General features: G+C 42.7%; 1 protein-coding gene across 1 annotated transcript; it reads right to left on the bottom strand.

The window, feature by feature from the left end:
• Positions 1 to 663: 663 nt before the first annotated feature.
• LOC138883665 (uncharacterized) lies at positions 664 to 25974 on the bottom strand. Its single transcript, XM_070164365.1, has 8 exons — positions 25576 to 25974; positions 25183 to 25380; positions 24168 to 24969; positions 22321 to 22460; positions 2194 to 2584; positions 1911 to 2092; positions 1309 to 1655; positions 664 to 1150 (listed from the first exon to the last, which is right to left on the bottom strand). Exons 1-8 carry the CDS (start codon positions 25972 to 25974, stop codon positions 664 to 666), a joined length of 2946 nt encoding a protein of 981 aa, XP_070020466.1.

Here is a 25974-nt window from a genome sequence, read left to right as displayed (position 1 = left end):
ATGGGTTGAATATACCAATGATGAAGGATGCAGGTGAGAATCTAAACTTGATTAAATGGGTATGGAGTGTGAACTAATTTTTCGTGCATTGTGCTTGCTTAGGTCTCGAGAACTCAAAGTGTGTAAAGTTGTGAATAGTGCACTGAGGTTCTATTTATAGGTTGACCAAGTCGATCAAAAAGTTAAGCTGAGTACCGCCACACAATTTTGAGTGTGGTCCGCACTTTTTAGCTGGACCTTGATGAAGCTCTGCGGTCCGCACAAAAGTGAGTGCGGTTGCATAAATTTGTGCGTACCACACAATTTAAAGTGCGGCCGCATAATGGCTATGTTTTTTGTCAGACAAAGTTCAGAGATGGTGCATTTTTGGGTCTCCAGATGTGCGGCTGCACAAGGAATTGTGCGGACGCAGATTCCTCTCTACTGTGGCATACAAAATTATGTGGTCCGCACAGTTAATGTGAGGTTCGCACCATTTGCAACACTTAGCCATTTTCCTAGGCACAGTCCCTGTAAAGCACAGTCATTCCTACGTACACTTCAAAACTAGTTAGCACAAAACAAAACCTATCTAAAGAAGAAGAAAAAGATAAAGAAAAAGACACATGGGTTGTCTCCCAAGAAGCGCCTGATTTAATGTTGCGGCATGATGCAGATTACCAATCACTTGAAATGGAGAATCGCCACGACGTGGCCATAATCAACTTTTCCGAGATAGTGTTTCACCCGGTGCACATTGACTCTAAACACTTCATCATTCTTATTTTTCAGGTCCAATGCACCAAAGGGGGTTAGATTCACAACCTCAAATGGGCCACTCCATTTAGACTTCAACTTTCCCAGAAACATCCACAACCGAGAGTTGAATAATAACACAAGATCACCTTCTTTGAATTCCTTGTTTCGAATGTACTTGTCATGGAGGTACTTCATCTTCTCCTTGTATAGAGACGAGCTTGTATAGGCATTGTACCGGAACTCATCTAGCTCATTCAATTGTGTCACCCTTAAGTTCGCGGCGACATCCCTCTCAAGGTTTAGCTTCTTCAATGCCCACATGGCCTTATGCTCAAGTTCCACCGGAAGGTGACAAGCCTTTCCAAACACCAACCGGTATGGAGACATCCCAATCGGTGTTTTGTAAGTTGTCCTATAAGCCCATAGAGCATCATCAACTTTTCTTGACCAATCCGTCCGGTTGGCATTCACTGTCTTTGACAAAATACTCTTGATCTTCCGGTTGGAGACTTCCACTTGTCCGCTTGCTTGAGGATGATAGGGGTCGAGACTTTGTGAGTGACACCATACTTTGTGAGTAAGGTATCAAAAGCCTTGTTGTAAAAATGCGAACCCCCATCACCTATGATAGCCCTTGAAGTACCAAATCTTGTAAAGATAATCTTCTTCAAAAATGCCACCACACTCCTTGCTTCATTGTTGGGCAAAGAAACGGCCTCAACCCTTTTAGACACATAATCAATAGCAACTAGAATGTAGGTGTTCCTACAAGAGCTAAAAAACGGACCCATGAAATCAATACCCCACACATCGAAAATATCTATCTCTAAAATGTTGGTGAAAGGCATTTCATTTTTCTTTGAGATTCTACCGGCCCTTTGACATTCATCACAACGCTTGACAAGCTCACTAGCATTCTTGTAGAGAGTAGGCCAATAGAATCCAAAACTCAACACTTCTGCCGCGGTTCTCACTCCACCATTTGACCACCATATGGTGAGGAGTGGCAAACCTCAAACTCCCACTTGTTCCTCCTCCGGTACGCATCTTCAAATCACACTATCGGTACAAATCCGGAAGAGGTACACTTCATCCCAATAATAGTCAAGGCAATCTCGTTTGAGCTTCTTCTTTTGGTTTGAAGAAAACTCATTCGGTACAATTCCACTTACAAGATAATTTGCTAAGTCGGCGAACCATGGCATCTCGGTCATTGAAATGGCTAAAAGTTTCTCGTCGGGGAAGGAATCATTGGTCTCAAGGCCATCATATGGCATCCCTTCCTCAAATCGAGACAAGTGGTCCACCACTTGATTTTCACTACCTTTGCGGTCTTGGATCTCTAGATTGAACTCTAGCAATATAAGCACCACAACATTAACCTCACCTTTGAATCCTCCTTGCTCATTAAGTACCGAAGCGCCGCATGATCGGCGTGGACAATCACCTTTGTACCCATCAAGTATGGGCAGGACTTCTCCATAGCAAAGACAATAGCAAGAAGTTCTTTTTCGGTCACCGTGTAATTTACTTGGGCATCATTCATGGTATTACTAGCATAGTAGACCAAATGGAAGACTTTGTTGATTCGTTGCCCCAAAACTGCTCCAACTGCCACATCACTTGCGTCACACATGAGCTCGAAAGACAAGCTCCAATCCAGTGCAGTAATAATAGGAGTAGTAGTCAACTTGAACTTAAGCAATTCGAATGCCTTCATGCAATCGTCGTTGAAATGGAACTTGGCCTCCTTCTCCAAAAGCTTACACAAGGGGTTCACCACTTTGGAAAAATCCTTGATGAATCGACGATAGAACCCCAGATGCCCCAAAAAGCTCCTCACTCCCTTCACAGATATAAGGGGTGTGAGTTTAGAAATCACCTCTATTTTGGCCTTGTCAACCTTGATAACTAGGGATTTTGCCGCATTTCATGCTCCTTCTTGCTTACGCTTTGATTATAAATTCATACAAAATAGTCCCAAAAGGCTCATAAGTTGTGCTTGATTGTAGGGTTGATCAACAAAATGACGAGATGTCAAAGATCGGCACAAAAAGGAGTGAAACCTGCACAATTACCAAAGACAAGACAAACTCAGGACAAATAGGCCTAGTGCAGCCGCAGTACACTTTGTGCGATTCGCACTAGGGAGATTTAGAGACCTGGATTTGAAGGCAACAAAGTAGTGTGACTGCAGTAGATATTGTGCGGCCTGCACTTAAGACACCGCGGCCGCACCACCATTTCATGCGGTCCGCAGAAGCAATATTCAGAGAGATATCAAGTGCCAGGGTTCAAGCCTGTACGGTCTGCAGTCCATTCTGCGCGGACCGCATTGGAAGCCTCCGCGTCCGCGGTTCATTCTACGCAGTCTGCGGAGCCTGGGTTCAGAGAGTTTAAATTGCAGAGTCAAAAGCCTAGTGCGGCCGTACACCATTTTGTGCGGTCCGCACTGACCCCGCGGGGGCATTTTTGTCCAGTTTTTCCAACTTAGTATAAATAGAACCTTTTTACATTTTCAGGGTATCAGATATTATCAGACGTTAGCTGCGCTCGTGAGAAGACTTTTCTTAACCATTTTGGGCATTTTTACTTAGTTTTTATCATTGAATCTTTGTATTTACCTTAGCAATTAATTAATATGTCTTTGTCTTCATCTATTTCTCTATTTTTCTCTTCAAGCATGAGTAGCTAGACCCATTAGCTAGGGTTGTGGCTCAACCCTAGTGTGGGTAATTGATGGATGTTGTGATTTAAGGTTAGATTGACTATGAGTGTTTGTTATTTGGGTCAATTTCATGGTTTAATCTATGAATTAGTGGTTGCAAATACTAGTTTGTGCTAAGTTGACTTGGGTTCTTCTTGAGAAAGAGAGCCTAAGTCTCCGAAATGGACCCAGCAAAGAATTGGGATGGACTCAAGAGAATTGATAGTCCTAATTAAAGGGTTAAACCTCGAGAGAGTAATACCCGACTTGAACCCCGGTTGTTTGAGCAAATTTGCCTACCCTATTGGTCTTAAGAAAGTCAATTGGGTAAAATCACTTTCTCTACCGAGAGGTGTGAGAGTGGGTAAAATTGTGCAACGGTTATAGCATATTCCTCAATCATGTCAATCGTGCCTTAGGTTCAATTACCAGTAAATTGGTCGCCTAGGAGGATGCCACTATCCTAGTGCCTTTTTATATATTAGATATAACATCTATTAGATATAACTTGTAGCAATTCTCGCTTAGCATAATCTAGTTGCAATTATAATTAGTAGTTGATAATAGTAGATTATTAAAGAAAAACCCAAAAATGCTCTACCAAGTGATACGGTAGTGAACCCAAAGGGTGGGAACAATCATGTTATGGCAGTCACAACAAGAAGTGGGAGAGGCGGTGATGTGAATGCCTCTAACCAAAAGCAAGTCGTGGATGATGATGTTGAGTTGCAAGATGACGAAGTCCCTTTGGTAGTTGAAGATGTGGTTGATGAAAATCTGAACAATGAAGTGAGGATTGATATTCAAGAAGTCGAGGTGGAAACCCAAAATGATATGAACTCGTCTAGGGAACGCATAATTGACATGCCGGAGCCGGTTGTGCCAAAAGCCAAGGTTCCTTTGCCAAGGCCACCTCCACCTTATCCTCAAAGGATCGCGAAGCAGAAGAATGATAATCAGTTTAAAAAGTTCATTGACATGATGAAGAGCTTATCTATTAATGTGCCTTTGGTGGAGGCACTTGAACAAATGCCGGGTTATGCAAAATTCATGAAAGACTTGGTTACAAAGAAGCGTTCTATGGATTGTGAAACTATAAAGATGACTCACCAAGTTAGTGCTATAGTGCATTCAATGGTCCTGAAGCTTGAAGATCCCGGTGCTTTCCCCATTCCTTGCACCATTGAGAGTGCGGATTTTGCCAAGGCTCTATGTGACTTGGGAGCTAGTATCAATTTAATGCCCTACTCGGTTTTCAAAACTTTGGGTATCGGGCAACCTAGGCCAACCTCAATGAAACTTCAAATGGTGGATCGATCGTTGAAGTGACCTTTGGACATTATTGATGATGTGCTTGTCCGGGTGGACAAATTCATTTTGCCAGCCGACTTTGTCATTTTGGATTGTGAAGTGGACAATGAGGTTCCTATTATCTTGGGCAGACCTTTCCTTGCAACGGGGAAGGCATTGGTTGATGTTGAAGCGGGTGAGCTCACTTTCTGAGTGGGAGATGAAAAGGTCGTTTTCCATGTTTGCAAGTCTATGAAGCAACCCAATAGCACCGAGGTGTGCTCATTTGTAGACCTTGTCACAATTGTGATTGTGGATGATACTAGTGCTATGATCAACATGGAGGATCCTATTGAGGCCGTGCTATTAAATCTTGATGTCAATGAGGATGCAAGTAGAGTGGAGTGAGTGAATGCCTTACATGGGATGGGCTCTTATTCTTATGAGCCTAGAAAATTGTTTTTGGATCTTGAAAACCGCAAAACTCCACCAACAAAACCATCAATTGAGGAGCCACCGGTGTTGGAGTTGAAACCACTTCCTCCACACCTCAGGTATGAATTCTTGGGCTTAAACTCTACTTTACCAGTTATTCTTTCTTCTTGCCTTACTAACATGTAGGTTGAGGCCACTTTGGCAGTGCTTCAAAAGAGGATAAGGGTAATTGGATGGACTCTAGCTAACATTCGGGGAATAAACCCTGCATTTTGTATGCACAAAATTATCTTGGAGGATGATGCAAAGCCTTCCTTGGAGCATCAAAGATGATTGAACGAGGCTATGCAAGAAGTGGTGAAGAAAGAAGTGATCAAATGGTTAGATGTCGGGGTTGTGTACCCCATTTCTGATAGCTCATGGACTTCTCCGGTGCAATGTGTACTGAAAAAGGGCGGTATGACTACGGTGACCAATGACAACAATGAACTTATTCCTACTCGGACAGTCACAAGTTGGAGGGTTTGCATGGACTACCGGAAGCTAAACAAGGTGACCCGAAAGGACCATTTCCCATTGTCATTCCTTGACCAAATGCTTGATCATCTCGCGGGGCGTGCTTTTTATTGCTTTTTGGATGGGTACTCGGGGTATAATCAAATCTTAATTGCCCTGGAAGACCAAGAGAAGACCACCTTTACTTGTCCGTATGGAACCTTCGCTTTCTCTCGGATGTCATTCGGATTGTGTAATGCTCCAACGACATTCCAAAGATGCATGATGGCTATTTTCACCGACATGGTGGAAGATATATTGGAGGTCTTCATGGATGATTTTAGTGTGGTTGGTGATTCCTTTGAAGAATGTTTGAAAAATTTGGATAGATTATTGTCCCGATGTGAAGACACAAACCTCGTACTCAATTGGAAAAAATGTCATTTCATGGTTGAAGAGGGTATAGTGTTAGGTCACAAAATTTCAAAGCATGGAATTGAAGTTGACAAAGCCAAGATAGAGGTGATTTCAAGGCTTCCTCCCCCATTTCTGTCAAAGGGGTGAGGAGTTTTCTTGGGCACGCGGGTTTTTACCGGAGGTTTATAAAAGATTTTTCAAAAGTGGTAAACCCCTTGTGCAAGTTGCTAGAAAAGGATGCAAAGTTTGTGTTCGATGAGGGATGTATGCAAGCATTCGAGCTTCCCAAGCTTAAGTTGACCACTACCCCGATCATTACCGTACCAAATTGGAGCTTGCCCTTCGAGCTCATGTGTGACTGTCACAACCCGGATTTCCCACCCTCGAGAGTCGTGATGGCACCTACTAATGGGAGCTAGGCAAGCCACACCTTAACTACTTACTACACTTTCATATTGCTTTATTTTAACAAACACAAGGCGATAACATGATAATAGCGGAATTTTAACAAATAAGCGGAAGTTAACAATTATATATCTTAAGGCTACGTCCATTACAACTTTTAGAACCTCAAATACCCAAAACCTGGTGTCACAGACTGTCTAAGAGTTACTACATACAAGGTATGAAGAAATACAATACACTATTTCTGAACAAAAGAAAAAGAAACAGGAAATAGAGATAGGGGGAGAAGCCAGGGCCTGCGGACGCCTGCATGTCTACCTTGGATCTCCAAATGGACTGAAGGAAGCTCTCCAACTACTATCCAAAAGCTGCTTCGAGATCTGCACATAGTGCAGAGTGTAGTATCAGCACAATTGACCTCATGTGCTGGTAAGTGCCTAGCCTAACCTCGGCGAAGTAGTGACGAGGCTAGGATAAGACTACCACATAAACCTGTGCAATTTAACTAAATACAGTAGAGAACAAGTACAAAAAGAAACAGTCATATACAGTCAAGTATGGGAGTGGGAAAACATGCTGCGGGGAAACATCGAGTAGTAACATAAGAGCAACAAATAAATATGAGGATCTCCACAGTTCAATTGGAAATAGGAAGGGGAAATCATGTTGCGGGGTACAACAAGTATTAACAGGAAATCAACAATTTAGTGTAGAGTATCCGTAACACAGTTATCAATAAAGATTAGGAAATCAAAAAAACAAGTGCACGACATCACCCTTCGTGCTTTTACTCTCTCTCACCGAAACAATATACGGCATCACCCTTCGTGTTTTACGCTCTTCCTCACCCAAACAACAATCACAAGGAAAATAGGGTAAGGGAATCTATAACCTCGAAGTAAATCAAATAACAACAAGTAATGAAAGAAAACAACATAACTTGGATATCAACAAAGAATTAAAAATCAACAAATGCACGGCATCACCCTTCGTGCTTTTACTCTTGTCCTCACCAAAGCAATCATATAATAAGAATGTGCACGGCATCACCCTTCGTGCTTTTACGCTCTTTCCTCACCATATAATCAATAAAATCGGCCGGAATGGTACATCGTGCGGCACGACATCACCCTTCGTGCTTTAACTCTCTTCCTCACCCAAACAATAATCACAAATAATAGGGTAAGGAAATAAAGGAAATTTGCAATAAGAATCCCGGCAAGGGAACAACAAGTCACCAATTAAATCCCGGCAAGGGAACAACAATTAAACAATTAAATCCCGGCAAGGGAACAACAAATAAATAAACAATAGCCCGACAAGGGTGACAACATAATGGTCTCTTCTCTTTCTCAATTTTACTTCACAATTCACTTTACAAATTGAGCCAATGCTCTAGAGGTTAGATTATCACTTATACTTTCACAACTCATTTCACAACTCGAGCCAATGCTCTAAAAGTTCAATTGTCACTTATACTTTCACAATTTCTCTATACAACTTGAGCCAACGCTCCTCATTGTTCATAGGTCACAATTCTTTCCACAAACTTTATACAACAATTAGAAATTTTCACCAAGGCATGAATAATACAACGAAATCATGAAAATCACAATATAAGACCCGCGGTCATGCTTGACACCAACGTATAGATACTCGTCACCATGTCTATACATCGTACTCGTCAAGAAGCAAATAGCAAATAGGACACAACTCCTAATCCCTCAAGCTAAGGTTAGACCAAACACATACCTCGAACTTCCACGACCAACTCAAGCCTCAAACACCGCCTTTCCTTTAGAATTTGGCTCCAAGACAATCGTATCTATACATAATCGACTTAATAACATCAATAAATGCTAAACAATCCAATTCCAATACCTAATTATAGCTTTCCAATCATTCTTCCCAAAAATCTAAAAATCGACACCGAGCCTGCTTGGTCAAAACACGAGGTTCGGACCAAAACCCAATTACCCATTCATCCACGAGCCCGAATATATAATTATTTCCAAAATTCGACCCCAAAACGAGGTCTAAATCACAATTAATTAAAAAGCCCTAACTCTACCCAATTCCCTAATTTCTACCCTTAATTACATGTCTTAGGCCTAGAAATTCAACAGATGTTGATGAAAATGGAAGGAAACAAGTTAAAGATTACTTACCCAAGAGATTATGGTGAAGAAATGCTTCAAAAATCTCCTAAGAGCTTTGGAGAAGAAGAGGTTTGTGAAATTTTTATAAAATCCCGAAAGTGTTCTATTTTTGGCTTTTAAAAATCACTGGTCAAAATTTCCCTTCGCGATCGCGACAGACCTTTCGCGTTCGCGATGGGTCAGGCTGGTTAAGCCTTTGCGTTCACGTAAACGGGCTTGCGTTCGCGTAAACGGGCTCACGTTCGCGGAGAAGAATCCCTTCGAGCCCTCGCGTTCACGTCTAATGGGTCGCGCTCGCGTAGGGTAATTACCCCACCCCCTGCCCAGGCCCATTTGGCCTTCGCGTTTGCGTGGCCATGACCGCATTCGCGAAGGGATATCCCCCCAAAGCCTCGCAACAATTAACCCATCACGTTCGCGTGGGTGCTCCTGCGAACGCGAAGAAGGAACTACCAGAAACCCAACAGCTGAAAACCTGCCATTTTTCTTAAGTCCGAAACCTTTCGAAACACATCTGAAACACACCCGAGCCCTCGGGGATCCTAACCAAACATACGTACTAACTCAACAACATTATACGAACTTATCCGTGCGATCAAATCACCAAAATAACCTCAATAACAACGAATCAAACGTCAAAATCAAGAATTTTTCTCAAACTTTATAAAACATCAACTTTAGCAATTTAAGTCCGAATCACGTCAAATGACATCCGTTTTTCACCAAATTTTACAGAAATGTCTTAAATCATATATAAGACTTGTACCAGGCGCCGAAACAAAAATACGGGCCCGATACCATCATGTTCTAATTAAATTCCATTTCAAATTTCTTTAAACAATTTTAGAAAATAATATTTACTTAAAAATTCATTTCTCGGGCTTGGGACCTCGGAATTCGATTCCGGACATATGCCCACGTCCCATATTTACCTACGGACCCGGATCCGTTTGCCCAAAATGTTGACCAAAATCAAACTTATTCATTTTAACATCAAAACTTAGCATTTTTCACAAAATTTCATATTTAAGCTTTCCAGCTACGCGCCCTGACTGCGCACGCAAATCGAGGCGACTCTAAATGAGGTTTTCAAGGCCTCAAAAGCACAGAATGGATAAGAAAACAGGTGATGACCCTTTGGGTCGTCACATTCTCCACCTCTAAACAACCGTTCGTCCTCGAACGGACAGAAGAAAGAAGTACCTGAGTCGGGGAATAGATGAGGATAACGGCTCCACATATCGAACTCGGACTCCCAGGTGGATGCCTCAGGAGGCTGACCTCTCCACTGAACACGAACAGAAGGGAAACTCTTGGATCTCAACTGATGAACCTGCCGGTCTAGAATAGCTACCGGCTCCTCCTCATAGGACAAGTCCTTATCCAACTGGACAGTGCTGAAATCTAACACATGGGATGGATCACCGTGATACTTCTGAAGCACGGACATATGGAACACTGGATTCACGGCTGATAAGCTCGGCAGCAATATAAGTCTATAAGCCACCTCTCCTACTCGATCAAGAATCTCAAACAGACCAATGAACCTAGGGCTAAGCTTGCCCTTCTTCCCAAATCTCAGCACGCCCTTCATAGGCGTGACTCGGAGCAATACCCGTTCACTAACCATAAAAGCCACATCTCGAACCTTACGATCTGCATAGCTCTTTTGCCTGGACTAAGCTGTACCAAGTCTATCCTGCATGATCCTGACCTTGTCCAAGACCTCCTGAACCAGATCCGTACCCAACAACCGAGCCTCTCCCAGCTCAAACCATCCAACCGGAGATCGACACCGCCTACCATATAAAGCCTCATAAGGAGCCATCTGGATACTCGACTGGTAGCTGTTGTTGTAGGCAAACTCTGCTATAGGCAAGAACTGATCCCACGAATCTCCAAACTCAATAACACAAGCTCAGAGCATATCCTCCAATATCTGAATAGTTCGCTCGGACTGCCCGTCCGTCTGAGAATGAAATGATGTACCCAACTCAACCTGGGTGCCCAACTCTCGCTGAACTGCTTTTCAGAAACGCGAAGTAAACTGCGTACCTCGGTCCGAAATGATAGATACTGGCACACCATGAAGGCGAACAATCTCCCGAATATAGATCTCAGCTAACCTCTCGGATAAATAAGAGACTGCCACAGGAATGAAATGCGTTGTCTTGGTCAGCCTATCAATAATGACCCAAACTGCGTCGAACTTCTTCTGAGTCAGCGGAAGTCCAGTAACGAAGTCCATAGTGATCCGCTCCCACTTCCACTAGGGAAGCTCAATCCTCTGAAACAATCCACAAGGACTCTAATGCTCATACTTAACCTGCTGACAATTCAAACACCGAGCTACATATGCTACAATATCCTTCTTCATTCTACGCCACCAATAATGCTGCCACAAATCCTGATACATCTTCGCGGCGCCCGGATGAATAGAGTACCGGGAACTATTGGCCTCCTCTAAAATCAACTCCCAAACCCAACCACATTAGGCACATAAACTCGACCCTGCAATCTCAAAACTCCATCAGCATCTAAGGTAACCTGCTTGGTACCTCCACGTTGCACCGTGTCTCTAAGGACACACAAATGGGGATCATCAAACTGCCGATCACGGATATGCTCCAATAACGAAGAACGAGCGATCGTGCAAGCTAATACTTGACTAGGCTCAGAAATATCCAACATCACAAATCGATTGGCCAAAGCCTGAACATCCAAAGCAAGCAGCATCTCACCGACTGGAATATAAGCAAGACTGCCCATACTGACTGACTTTCTACTCAAAGCATCGGCCACCACATTGGCCTTTCTCGGGTGATATAAGATAGTGATATCATAATACTTCAACAATTCTAACAACCTCCTCTGCCTCAAATTCAACTCTTTTTGCTTGAACAAATACTGAAGACTCTTGTGATCAGTGAACACCTCACATGCCACGCTATACAGATAATGCCTCCAAATCTTCAGTGCGTGAACAATGGTTGCCAACTCTAAATCATGCACCAGATAGTTCTTCTCATGAATCTTCAACTGTCGCGAAGCATAGGCAATGACCTTGCCATCCTGCATCAACACTGCACTAAGCCCAATGCGAGATGCATTACAATAAACGGTATAAGGCCTTGAACCTGATGGAAAAACTAACACTGGTGCCATAGTCAAAGCTGTCTTAAGCTTCTGAACGCTTGCCTCACACTCGTCTGACCATCTGAACTGGGCACCCTTCTAGGTCAACCTGGTCATAGGGGTTGCGATAGATGAGAATCCCTCTACGAACCGACGGTAGTAGCCTGCCAGTCCTAAGAAACTCCAAATCTCTATAGCTGATGTTGGTCTAGGCCAGTTCTTGACTGCCTCAATCTTCTTCGGATCAACCTGAATGCCCTCTGCTAACACAATATGACCCAGGAATGCAACTGAACTCAACCAGAACTCACACTTCGAGAACTTAGCATATAACTGACTATCCTTCAAGGTCTGAAGAACCACTCCAAGATACTGCTCGTGCGCCTCCCGGCTGCGGGAATATATCAAAATATCATCAATAAAGACTATCATGAACGACTCCAATAAGGCCTGAACACTCGGTTCATCAAATCCATAAAAGCTGCTGGGGCATTGATCAACCCAAATGACATGACCAGGAAATCATAATGCCCGTACCGAGTGCAGAAAGCTGTCTTAGGGACATCGGATGCCCTAATCCTCAACTGATGGTAGTCAGATCTCAAATCAATCTTCGAAAACAGCTTGGCACCCTGAAGTTGATCAAACAAATCATAAATCCTCGGCAATGGATACTTATTCTTGATTGTAACCTTGTTCAACTACCAGTACTCAATACACATTCTCATCGATCCGTCCTTCTTTTTAACAAACAACACCAGTGCACCCCAAGGTGAAGCACTGGGTCTAATAAAAGCCTTTTCAAGCAAGTCTTGCAATTGCTCCTTCAACTTTTTCAACTCAGGCGGGGCCATACGATATGGCGGAATAGAAATGGGTTAAGTGCCCGGAGCCAAATCAATGCAGAAATTAATATCCATGTTGGGTGGCATACCCGGCAGGTCTGAAGGGAATACCTCGGGAAACTCGCGAACAATGACACAGAATCAATAGAAGAAACCTCAGCACTAGAATCACGAACATATGCCAAATAGGCCAAACACCCCTTCTCGACCATGCGTCGAGCCTTCACATAAGAGATAACACTACGAGTAGAATGACCAAGAGTCCCTCTCCACTCTAAATGAGGTAAACCCGGTAAGGCTAAGGTCACAGTATTGGCATGACAGTCCAAGATAGCATGGTAAGGCGATAACCAGTCTATCCCCAATATAACACCGAAATCATCCATGTCCAGAAGAAGCAAATCTACACGAGTCTCAAGACCTCTAATAACCACTATACATGAACAATGAACGCGATCCACCACAATAGAATCACCCAATGGCGTAGACACATAAACAGGGGCACTCAAAGAATAACTAGGCATGATCAGATACGACGCAAAATAAAATCGAATCTTCTCTGCCACAAACTAGAATAGTACCTGCACCTCCACCTCTAATACCTTTACCTCAACCTCTAGCATCTCTACCTCCACCTCCCCCTCTAATATCACTCTCTGAGTGATGGGAGAAACTTCTCCAGAAATAGCTGCGTAAACTGCTCCTAAGTCGAAGCTGGCGATTCGGCTGGTCTAGCCAAGCAATAATCTCTCTACCAAGTCTTGGTTGATCCAGACAAGCGAAAAGTAGCAAAATCAACCCATTGGTCTCAACTATCCCCATGTTTCTGAGAACCTCATGACAGTTGTCTAAATAATATTGGGAATCCTCAAAAGATGCACCGCTGAAAGTAGTAGTGAAGAGCTTAGTGAAACCTATCCAACCTCCACAAAGCCTCCGGTGCGTAGCTGATCTATCACCGGTCCGTGTCGCAGTTCGGCTAAAGAAGCGGTACGTGACCTCGCCATTCGCGAAAGGACAAAAGTAGAGGTTTCAATTTAGCACTGAGAGATCAAAATCGCAAGACAAGAAAGAATAGATGTGAAGTTTTCCTAACTATGTAGCCTCTAGGGGATAAATACAGACGTCTCCGTACCGATCCCTCAGACTCTACTAAGCTTGTCTATGAACTGTGAGACCCATGCAACCTAGAGCTTTGATACCAACTTGTCACGACCCGGATTTCCCACCCTCGAGAGTCGTGATGATGCCTACTAATGGGAGCTAGGCAAGCCACACCTTAACTACTTACTACACTTTCATATTGCTTTTTTTTAACAAACACAAGGCGATAACATGATAACAGCAGAATTTTAATAAATAAGCGGAAGTCAACAATTATATATCTTAAGGCTAAGTCCATTACAACTTTTAGAACCTCAAATACCCAAAACCAGGTGTCACGGTGTCACAGACTGTATAAGAGTTACTACATACAAGGTCTGAAGAAATACAATACACTGTTTCTAAACAAAAGAAAAGGAAACAGGAAATAGAGATAGGGGGAGTAGCCAGGGCATGCGGACTCCTGCAGGTATACCTTGGGTCTCTAAATGGACTGAAGGAAGCTCTCCAACTACTATCCAAAAGCTACTTCGAGATCTGCACATAGTGCAGAGTGTAGTATCAGCACAACCGACCTCATGTACTAGTAAGTGCCTAGCCTAACCTCGGCGAAGTAGTGACGAAGCTAGGACCAGACTACCACATAAACCTGTGCAATTTAACTAAATACAGTAGAGAAGAAGTACAAAAAGAAATAGTCATATACAGTCAAATATGGGAGGGGGAAAACATGTTGCGGGGAAACATCGACAAGTAACAGAAGAGCAACAAATAAATATGAGGATCTCCATAGTTCAATTGGAAATAAGAAGGGGAAATCATGTTGCGGGGTACAATAATTATCAACAGGAAATCAGCAATTTAGAGTAGAGAAACCGTAACACAGTTATCAATAAAGATTAGGAAATCAAAAAAATAAGTGCACGATATCACCCTTCGTGCTTTTACTCTATCTCACCAAAATAATACACGGCATCACCCTTCGTGCTTTACTCTCTTCCTCACACAAACAACAATCACAAGGCAAATAGGGTAAGGGAATCTATAACCTCGAAGTAAATCAAATAACAACAAGTAATGAAAGAAAACAACATAACTCGGATATCAATAAAGAATCAGAAATCAACAAATGCACAACATCACCCTTCGTGCTTTTACTCTCGTTCTCACCAAAGAAGTCATATAATAAGAATGTGCACGGCATCGCCCTTCGTGCTTTTACTCTCTTTCCTTACCATATAATCAATAAAATTGGCACGGAATGGTACATCGTACGGCACAACATCACCCTTTGTGCTTTACTCTCTTTCCTCACAATAACAAACAATGCACAGCATCACCCTTCGTGCTTTAACTCTCTTCCTCACCCAAACAATAATCACAAACAATAAGGTAAGGAAATAAAGGAAATTTGCAATAAGAATCCCGACAAGGGAACAACAAGTCACCAATTAAATCCTAGCAAGGGAACAACAAATAAATCAACAATAGCCCAGCAAGGGTGACAACATAATGATCTCTTCTCTTTCTCAATTTTACTTCACAATTCACTTCACAACTCGAGCAAATGCTCTAGAGGTTCGATTATCACTTATACTTTCACAATTCATTTCACAACTCGAGCCAATGCTCTAAAAGTTCAATTGTCACTTATACTTTCACAATTTCGCTATACAACTTGAGCCAACGCTCCTCAATCTTTATAGGTCATAATTGTTTCCACAAACTTTATACAACAATTAGAAATCTTCACCAAGGCATGAATAATACAACGAAATCATGAAAATCACAATATAAGACCCACAGTCATGCTTGATACCAACGTATAGATACTCGTCACCATGCCTATATGTCGTACTCGACAAGAAGCAAATAGCAAATAGGACACAACTCCTAATCCCTCAAGCTAAGGTTAGACCAAACACATACCTCGAGCTTCCACGACCAACTCAAGCCTCAAACACCGCCTTTCCTTTCGAATTTTGCTCCAAGACAATCGTATCTATACATAATCGACTTAATAACATCAATAAATGCTAAACAATCCAATTCCAATACATAATTATAGCTTTCCAATCATTCTTCCCAAAAATTAAAAAATCGACCCCGGGCCCGCTTGGTCAAAACACGAGGTTCGTACCAAAACCCGATTACCCATTCATCCACGAGTCCGAATATATAATTATTTCCAAAATTCGACCCCAAAACGAGGTCTAAATCACAATTAATTAAAAAGCCCTAACTCTACCCAATTTCCTAATTTCTACCCTTAATTACATGTCTTAGGCCTAGAAATTCAATAGATGTTGATGAAAATGGAAGGAAACAAGTTAAAGATTACTTACCCAAGAGATTATGGTGAAGAAATGCTTCAAAAATCGCCTAAGAGCTTTGGAGAAGAAGAGGTTTGTGAAATTTTTATAAAATCCCGAAAGTTTTCTGTTTTTGACTTTTAAAAATCACTGGGCGAAAATGCCCTTCGCGATCGCGACAGACCTTTCGTGTTCGCGATGGGTCAGGCTGGTTAAGCCTTCGCGTTCGCGTAAATGGGCTCGCGTTCGCAGAGAAGAATCCCCTCGAGCCCTCGCGTTTGTGTCCAATGGGTCGCGTTCGCGTAGGGTAATTACCCCACCCCCTGCCCAGGCCCATTTGGCCTTCGCGTTCGCGTGGCTAGGACCACGTTCGTGAAGGGATATCCCCCCAAATCCTCGTGTTCGCAACCTGAGCTACGCGTTCGCGTAGAAGGAAATTCCTTCAGCAACAATTAACCCATCGCGTTCGCGTGGGTGCTCCCGCGAACGCGAAGAAGGAAATACCAGAAACCCAACAGCTGAAAACCTGCAATTTTTCTTAAGTCTGAAACCTTCTGAAACACATCCGAAACACACCCGAGCCCTCAGGGCTCCTAACCAAACATACGTACTAACTCAACAACATCATACGAACTTATCCTTGCGATCAAATCGCCAAAATAACCTCACTAACAACGAATCAAACCTCAAAATCAAGAATTTTTCTCAAACTTCATAAAACATCAACTTTAGCAATTTAAGTCCGAATCACGTCAAATGACATCCGTTTTCACCAAATCTTACAAAAATATCTTAAATCATATATAAGACTTGTACCGAGCATCAGAACCAAAATACAGGCCCGATACCATCATGTTCTAATCAAATTCCATTTCAAATTTCTTTAAACAATTTCAGAAAACAATATTTACTTAAAAATTCATTTCTCGGGCTTGGGACCTTGGAATTCAATTCTGGACATATGCCCACGTCCCATATTTACCTACGGACCCTCAGGGACCGTCAAATCATGGGTATGGGTCCGTTTGCCCAAAATGTTGACCAAAGTCAAACTTATTCATTTTAACATCAAAACTTAGCATTTTTCACAAAATTTCATATTTAAGCTTTCCGGCTACGCTCCCGGACTGTGCACGCAAATTGAGGCGACTCTAAATGAGGTTTTCAAGGCCTCGGAAGCATAGAATTGATAAGAAAACATGTGATGACCCTTTAGGTCATCACAGTGACGCAAGTGACATTGCGGTTGGGGTTGTTTTAGGTCAAAGGATTAACAAGATGTTTCAACCGGTGTACTACGCAAGCAAGACCATGAATGAGGCTCAAAGGAACTATACAGTCACCGAGAAAGAGTTGTTGGCTATAGTATTTGCAATGGAAAAGTTTCGGTCGTATATTATGGGGGCCAAGGTCATAGTGCACACCGATCATGCCGCTCTTAGGTACTTGATTACAAAGAAAGACTCAAGGCAAGATTGATGCGATGGGTGTTACTAATTCAAGAGTTTGATCTAGAAATTATGGACTGGAAAAGTAGTGAGAACCAAGTAGCGGACCACTTGTCCCGTTTGGAGGAGGAGGGGAGGCCTTGTGATGGCCTTGAGATCAATGATTCATTTCCCGGTGAACAACTCCTTGCGATGTCAATGAATCATATGCCATGGTTTGCCGATGTTGCAAATTACCTTATGACTGGAGTAATCCCGTATGAGCTCTCTTCTAACCAAATGAAGAAGCTCAAGCGGGATAGTTTGGATTTCTATTGGGATGAGCCATACTTGTTCAAGATTTGCACGGATGGTGTGATTCGTAGATGTGTCCCGGAGGAAGAACAATTGAGTATCCTAGAGGCTTGCCATTCTTCACCCTATGGTGGCCATCATGCCATTTTTCACCTTATGGTGGCCATTCTTCCTCCGGGACACATCTACGAATCACACCATCCGTGCAAATCTTGAACAAGTATGGATCATCCCAATAGAAATCCAAACTATCCCGCTTGAGCTTCTTCCTTTGGTTAGAAGAGAGATCACATGGGATTACTCCAGTCACAAGGTAATTGGCAACATCGGCAAACCATGGTATATCATTCATTGACACCGTAAGGAGTTGTTCGTCAGGAAATGAATCATTGATCTCAAGGCCATCACAAGGCCTCCCCTCCTCCTCCAAACGGGACAAGTGGTCCGCCACTTGGTTCTCACTACCTTTCCAGTTCATAATTTCTAGATCAAACTCTTGATGTAGTAACACCCATCGCATCAATCTTGCCTTGGAGTCTTTCTTTGTCATCAAGTACCTAAGAGCAGCATGATCGGTGTGCACTATGACCTTGGCCCCCATAAGATATGGCCGAAACTTTTCCATTGCAAATACTATAGCCAACAACTCTTTCTTGGTGACTGTATAGTTTCTTTGAGCCTCATTCATGGTCTTGCTTGCGTAGTATACCGGATGAAACATCTTGTTAACCCTTTGACCTAAAACAGCCCCAACCGCAACGTCACTTGCGGTACACATGAGCTCGAAGGGCAAGCTCCAATTTGGTACGGTAATGATAGGGGTAGTGGTCAACTTAAGCTTGAGAAGCTCAAATGCTTGCATACATCCCTCATCGAACACAAACTTTGCATCCTTTTCTAGCAACTTGCACAAGGGGTTTACCACTTTTGAAAAATCTTTTATAAACCTCCGGTAAAAACCCGCGTGCCCAATAAAACTCCTCACCCTTTTGAAAGAAATGGGGGGAGGAAGCCTTGAAATCACCTCTATCTTGGCTTTGTCAACTTCAATTTCATGCTTTGAAATTTTGTGACCCAACACTATACCCTCTTCAACCATGAAATGACATTTTTCCCAATTGAGTACGAGGTTTGTGTCTTCACATCGGGCCAATACTCTATCCAAATTTCTCAAACATTCTTCAAAGGAATCACCAACCACACTGAAATCATCCATGAAGACCTCCATTATATCTTCCACCATGTCAGTGAAAATAGCCATCATGCACCTTTGGAATGTCGCCGGACTATTACACAATCCGAACGACATCTGAGAGAAAGCGAAGGTTCTATACGGACAAGTAAAGGTGGTCTTCTCTTGGTCTTTCGGGGCAATTAAGATTTGATTATACCCCGAGTACCCATAAAAAGCAATAAAAAGCACGCCCTGCGAGATGATCAAGCATTTGGTCAAGAAATGGCTATGGAAAATGGTCCTTTTGGGTCACCTTGTTTAGCTTTCGGTAGTCCATGCAAACCCTCCAACCTGTGACTGTCCGAGTAGGAATAAGTTCATTGTTGTCATTGGTCACCACATTCATACCACCCTTCTTCGGTACACATTGCACTGGAGAAGTCCATGAGGTATCAGAAATGGGGTACACAACCCCGGCATCCAACCATTTGATCACTTCTTTCTTTACCACTTCTTGCATAGCCTCGTTCAATCTTCTTTGATGCTCCAAGGAAGGCTTTGCATCATCCTCCAAGATAATTTTGTGCATACAAAATGCGGGGCTTATTCCCCGAATGTCAGCTAGAGTCCATCCAATTGCCCTTATCCGCTTTTGAAGCACCGCCAAAGTGGCCTCAACCTGCATGTTAGTATGGCAAGAAGAAAGAATAACTGGTAAAGTAGAGTTTGAGCCCAAGAATTCATACCTGAGGTGTGGAGGAAGTGGTTTCAACTCCAATACCGGTGGCTCCTCAATTGATGGTTTTGTTGGTGGAGTTTTGCGATTTTCAAGATCCAAAGACAATTTTCTAGGCTCACAAGAATAATAGCCCATCCCATGTAAGGCATTCACGTACTCCACTCTACTTGCATCCTCATTAACATCAAGATTTAATAGCACGGCCTCAAGAGGATCCTCCACATTGATCATAGCACTGGTATCATCCATAATCACATATATGACAAGGTCTACAAATAAGCACACCTCGGTGCTATTGGGATGATTCTTAGACTTGCAAACATGGAAAACGACCTTTTCATCTCCCACTCGGAAAGTGAGTTCACACGCTTCAACATCAACCAATGCCTTCCCCGTTGCAAGGAAAGGTCTGCCCAAGATAATAGGAACCTCACAGTCCACTTCACAATCCAAAATGACAAAGTCGGTCGACAAAATACATTTGTCCACCAGGACAAGCACATCATCAATAATGCCCAAAGGTCGCTTCATCGATTGATCCGCCATTTGAAGTCTCATTGAGGTTGGCCTAGGTTGCCCGATACCCAAAGTTTTGAAAACCGAGTAGGGCATTAAATTGATACTAGCTCTCAAGTCACAGAGAGCCTTGGCAAAATCCGCACTCCCAATGGTGCAAGGAATGGTGAAAGTACCGGGATCTTCAAGCTTTGGGACCATTGAATGCACTATAGCACTAACTTGGTGAGTCATCTTTATAGTTTCACAATCCATAGAACGCTTCTTTATAACCAAGTCTTTCATGAATTTTGCATAACCCGACATTTGTTCAAGTGCCTCCACCAAAGGCACATTAATAGATAAGCTCTTCATCATGTCAATGAACGTTTTAAAATGATTATCATTCTTCTGCTTCGCGAGCCTTTGAGGATAAGGTGGAGGTGGCCTTGGCAAAGGAACCTTGGATTTTGGCACAACCGGTTCCGGCATGTCAATTATGTGTTCCCTAGACGGGTTCACATCATTTTGGGTTTCCACCTCGACTTCTTGAATATCAATCCTCACTTCATTGTTCATATTTTCATCAACAACATCTTCAACTACCAAAGGGACTTCGTCATCTTGCAACTCAACATCACCATCCACGACTTGCTTTTGCATAGAGGCATTCATATCACTCCATCTCCCACTTCTTGTTGTGACCGCATAACATGATTGTTCCCACCCTTTGGGTTCACCATCGTATCACTTGGTAGAGCACCCTTAGGTCAAGTATTCAATGACTGAGAGATTTGGCCTTATTGCACCTCCAAGTTTCGGATAGAGGTGTTGTGAGAAGCTAACTATGCATCAGAATCCGCATTCCTCTTCATCATCTGCTTGAACATCATTTCAATTCTACCCATATCATTACTAGAATAACTAGGACCTTGAGAAGGGAAAGGGGGTGATTTTTCGATTGTTGGTACATTGGGGGCCTTTGAAAGCCTTGCCCCTGATTGCCTTGGTTTCCATTGTTGTTCCACCCGCCTTGATTGTTGTTGCTGCACCAATTGTTGTTATTTCCATTCCAATTGCCTTGGTTGTTGTTTTTATTACCCCAATTGTTGTTTTGGTTGTTGTTGTTGCAATTGCCACCGCCTTGTTGTTGATTGCCCCAATTTCCTTGAGGTCGCCATTGTTGGTTTGAAGAGTTGCCTCTATTGCCTTGATAGTTGTTGACATATTGTACCTCTTCACTTTGGTCATCATAACCATCATTTTAACACCCATCATATTCATCAACAAATTGCTCATAATTTCCTTGATTTTGTTGTCTTTTTTGCCTCCTCTTGTTGACAAGCATACTAACACCCTCCATGGCATTCACTTGGAGAGGATTCTGAACTTGTTGCAACTGCGCCTTAGCCAATTGGTTCATAGTAATAGTAAGCCCAGCTATCGCTTGCCCGTGGTCGTACAATTCCTTGTGCAAATGGATAACCGTAGGGTCACCTTGAGGCACATTTGCTCTACTCTGCCATGCTGAAGAAGTGTCCGCCATTTCATCAAGTACTTCACATGCCTCATCATAAGAAAGCTTCATAAAATTTCCCCCGGCCAATTGGTTAACAATGCATTGATTTGTAGTATTTATGGCCCGGTAGAAGGTTTGTTGGATCATGGCCTCAGTCATATCATTATTTGGGAACTCCTTCACCATCGTTCTATACTGCTCCCAAATCTCATGCAAAGGTTCCGTTGGCTCTTGCTTGAAGGCTAATATTTCATCTCGAAGTGCCGTCATATGACTAGGAGAGAATAATTTGGTAATAAACTTACACGCCAACTCATCCCAAGATGTGATGGAATGGTTGGGGAGTCTCGCGAGCCAGTCTAATGCCTTCCTCCGAAGTAAGAATGGGAAAAGTCTCAATCTCAGCGCATCCTCGGATACATTCGTCTACTTGCTCCCCCAACATGTATCTACGAACCCCTTGAGATGTTTGTAGGCATTTTGATTCGCAGCGCCCGTGAAGTATCCATGCTGCTCAAGTAAGGTCAATATCACATTGGTTATCTAAAAGTTGCCCGCCCGGATTCTAGGTGGGACAATAACACTTGCATAACCCTGGTTCGGAAGTACTCTGGGGGCCACTCTTGGAGGTGGCGGAGGAGGGTCTGGAATATTGTCATTTGGATTTTCATTGGCATTGCAGCCTTTACGTTGTCCTTGAGGTGCAAGAGGCACCTCATCTTGCTCAAGATTATCTACCTCCTCCCCCGCTATCACGTTTCCAAGAGGGTCATTAGCGTTGTTTAAAGCCATGTTGGTACCTGAGTAGTGACACAAACAAGTAAGTAACAAAGAAGGAAAGAAGAACAATACACAAAACTAACTAAATAGATATCCAAAACCGTTAACGCCCCGACAACGGTGCCAAAAAGTGACCAGCCTACTCCGCACTGCTAAAAAGTAGGAAGAGAGGGTCGTAATAGCTTTTACCCGATTTGTGGGTCGGGATCGATTTTCACAGGGAGCTAGGAATGGAGTCGAGTATCTATTTAGATTGGGATTGTGTAATTGTTCCAAATATCACTTCCAATCATTTTTGGGTTTTTCTTTAATAATCTACTATTATCAACTACTCATTATAATTGCAACTAGAATATGCTAAGCGAGAATTGCTACAAGTTATATCTAATGGATAAAAAGGCACTAGGGTGGTGGCATCCTCCTATGTGGCCAATTGACGGGTAATTGAACCTAAGCCACGATTAACATGATTGGTGAATATGCTATAACTGTTGCACAATTTTACCCACTCTCACACCTCTCGGTAGAGAGAGTGATTTTGCCCAATTGACTTTCTTAAGACCAATAGGGTAGGCAAATTTTCTCAAGCAACTGGGGTTCAAGTCGGGTATTACTCTCTCGAGGTTTAACCCTTTAATTGAGACTATCAATTCTCTTGAGTCCATCCCAATTCCTTGTTGGGTCCATTTCGGAGACTTAGGCTCTCTTTCTCAAGAAGAACCCAAGTCAACTTAGCACAAACTAGTGTTTGCAACCACTAATTCATAGATTAAACCATGAAATTGACCCAAATAACAAACACTCATAGTCAATCTAACCTTAAATCACAACGCCCATCAATTACCCATACTAGAATTGAACCACAACCCTAGCTAATGGGTCTAGCTATCTTGAAGAGAAAAACAGAGAAATAGATGAATATAAAGACATATTAATTAATTGCTAAGGTAAATACAAAGATTCAATGATAAAAACTAAGTAAAAATGCCCAAATGGCTAAGAAAAGTCTTCTCACGAGCGCAGCTAACGTGTGATAATATCTGATACCCTAAAAATGGAAAAAGGTTCTATTTATACCAAGCTAGAAAAACTGGACAAAAATGCACGTACGGGGTCAGTGCGGACCGCACAAAATGGTGTGTGGCCGCACTAGGCTCTTGAATCTACAATTTCAACTCTCTGAACCCAGGCTCCGCGGACCGCGCAGAATGGACCATGGCCGCGGAGGCTTTCAATGCGGTCCGCACAGAATGGACTGCGGACCGCACAGGCTTGAACCCTGGCACTTGACATCTCTCTAAACATTGCTTCTGTGGACCGCATGAAATGGTGGTGTGACCGCAGTGTCTTCAGTGCGGGCCGCACAATATCTAATACGGCCGCACTGCTTTGGTTCCTTCAAATCCAGGTCTCTGAATCTCCCTAGTGTGGACCGCACAAAGTGTACGGCGGCCGCACTAGGCCTGTTTGTCCTGAGTTTGTCTTGTCTTTGGTACTTGAGAAGGTTTCACTCCTTTTTGAGCCGATCTTTGACATCTCGTCACTTTGTTGATCAACCCTGCAATGAAGCACAACTTATGAGCATTTTGGGACTATTTAGTATGAATTTATAATCAAAGCGTAAGCAAGAAGGAGCATGAAATGCGGCAAAATCCCTAGTTATCAGACCTCAATACCATTCTTTGAAATTTTATAGCCAAGGACAATGCCTTCCTCGACCATGAAGTTATGTTTCTCCCAATTCAATACCAAGTACGTTTCTTCACATCTTGTCAAGACCTTATCCAAATTTTTCAAGCAATCATCGAAAGAATTCCCGACCACAGAAAAGTCATCCATGAAGACCTCAAGAAAATCCTCCACTATGTCGGTGAAGATAGCCATCATACACCGTTGAAAAGTCGTTAGTGCATTGCACAACCCAAATGTCATCCACAAGAATGCAAAAGTACCATAGGGACATGTGAAAGTAGTCTTTTCTTGATCCAACAGAGCAATAAGAATTTGATTGTAGTCGGAATACCCATCGAGGAAACAGTAGAAAGCACGACCGGCCAACCTATCAAGCATTTGATCAAGGAAGGGAAGGGGGAAAGGATCTTTACTTGTGACTCTGTTGAGCTTGCAGTAGTCCATACACACTCTCCACCTAGTCACCGTTCTTGTAGGGATCAACTCGTTCTTGTCATTGGTATCCACAGTCATGCCCCCTTTCTTTGGGACACATTGCACCGGAGAAGTCCATGTACTATCGGAAATGGGGTAAACAACCCTGGTATCCAACCACTTTATGATCATATTTTTGACCACCTCTTGCATTGCTTCATTTAGCATCCTTTGATGTTCAACGGAGGGTTTGGCATCCTCCTCCAAAATAATCTTGTGCATGCAAAAGGTGGGGCTTATGCCCCGAATATCCATCAATGTCCAACCTATAGCTTTCTTCCTCTTTTGTATCACCACCAATGTTGAGTCTAGCTGCACGTTAGTCAAACAAAAGGAAAGAATAACCGGTAAAGTAGAACAAGGGCCAAGGAATTCATACCTGAGATGTGGAGGCAATGGCTTTAACTCCAAGGTGGGAGGCTCCTCGATTGAGGGCTTTGTTGGAGGAGTTTTTTGATTTTCAAGATCCAAGGATAACTTGCGGGGTTCATAAGTTTATGACCCCATTCCTTGCAAAACATTCACATATTCCGCATAGCCATCCTTCTCCTCCTCATCATCAAGGTTGAGCAAAATGGCCTCCAAAGTATCCTTAATATTAATTGTGGCACTAGCATCATCAATAATCACATCGGTCACCAAATCCATGAACGAACAAACTTCATTGCTATTAGGTTGCCTCATAGATTTGCACACATGGAAAACCACTTTTTCATCACCCACCTGGAAGGTGAGCTCACATTAACAAGAGCCTTCCCCATAGAAAGGAAAGGTCTCCCCAAAATAATAGGCCCCTCATAGTCCACTTCACAATCAAGAATCACAAAATCCGCCGGGAGGATGAACTTATCAACACGAACCAAAACATCATCAATAATACCCAATAGTCTCTTCATAGTATGATCCGCCATTTGTAACCTCATAGATGTGGATCTTGGTTGCCAAATTCCCAAAGTTTTGAATACCGAATAGGGCATCAAGTTGATACTCGCCCCCGAGATCACAAAGTGTTTTGGCAAAGTCGACGCTTCCAATTGTACAAGGGATTGTGAAAGCGTTCAGATCTTCCAATTTATGAGCCATTGAGTGCACAATTGCACTCACTTGATGTGTCATATTTATAGTCTTACAATTCATCGGCCTCATCTTTGTCACCAAGTCATTCATGAACTTTGCATAATCCGACATTTGATCCAAGGCCTCAACCAATGGTACATTAATAGACAAACTCTTCATAATGTCAATAAACTTTTTGAATTGGTTCTCGCTATTTTGCTTGGCAAGCCTTTGAGGGTATGGAGGAGGAGGACTTAGCAT

The sequence above is a fragment of the Nicotiana sylvestris genome, chromosome 12 (assembly GCF_000393655.2).
Source record: "Nicotiana sylvestris chromosome 12, ASM39365v2, whole genome shotgun sequence".
Taxonomy (NCBI): Eukaryota; Viridiplantae; Streptophyta; class Magnoliopsida; order Solanales; family Solanaceae; genus Nicotiana; species Nicotiana sylvestris.
The sequence above is the reverse complement of the archived record's forward strand: the minus strand, read 5'-3'. Positions and strand labels throughout refer to the sequence as shown.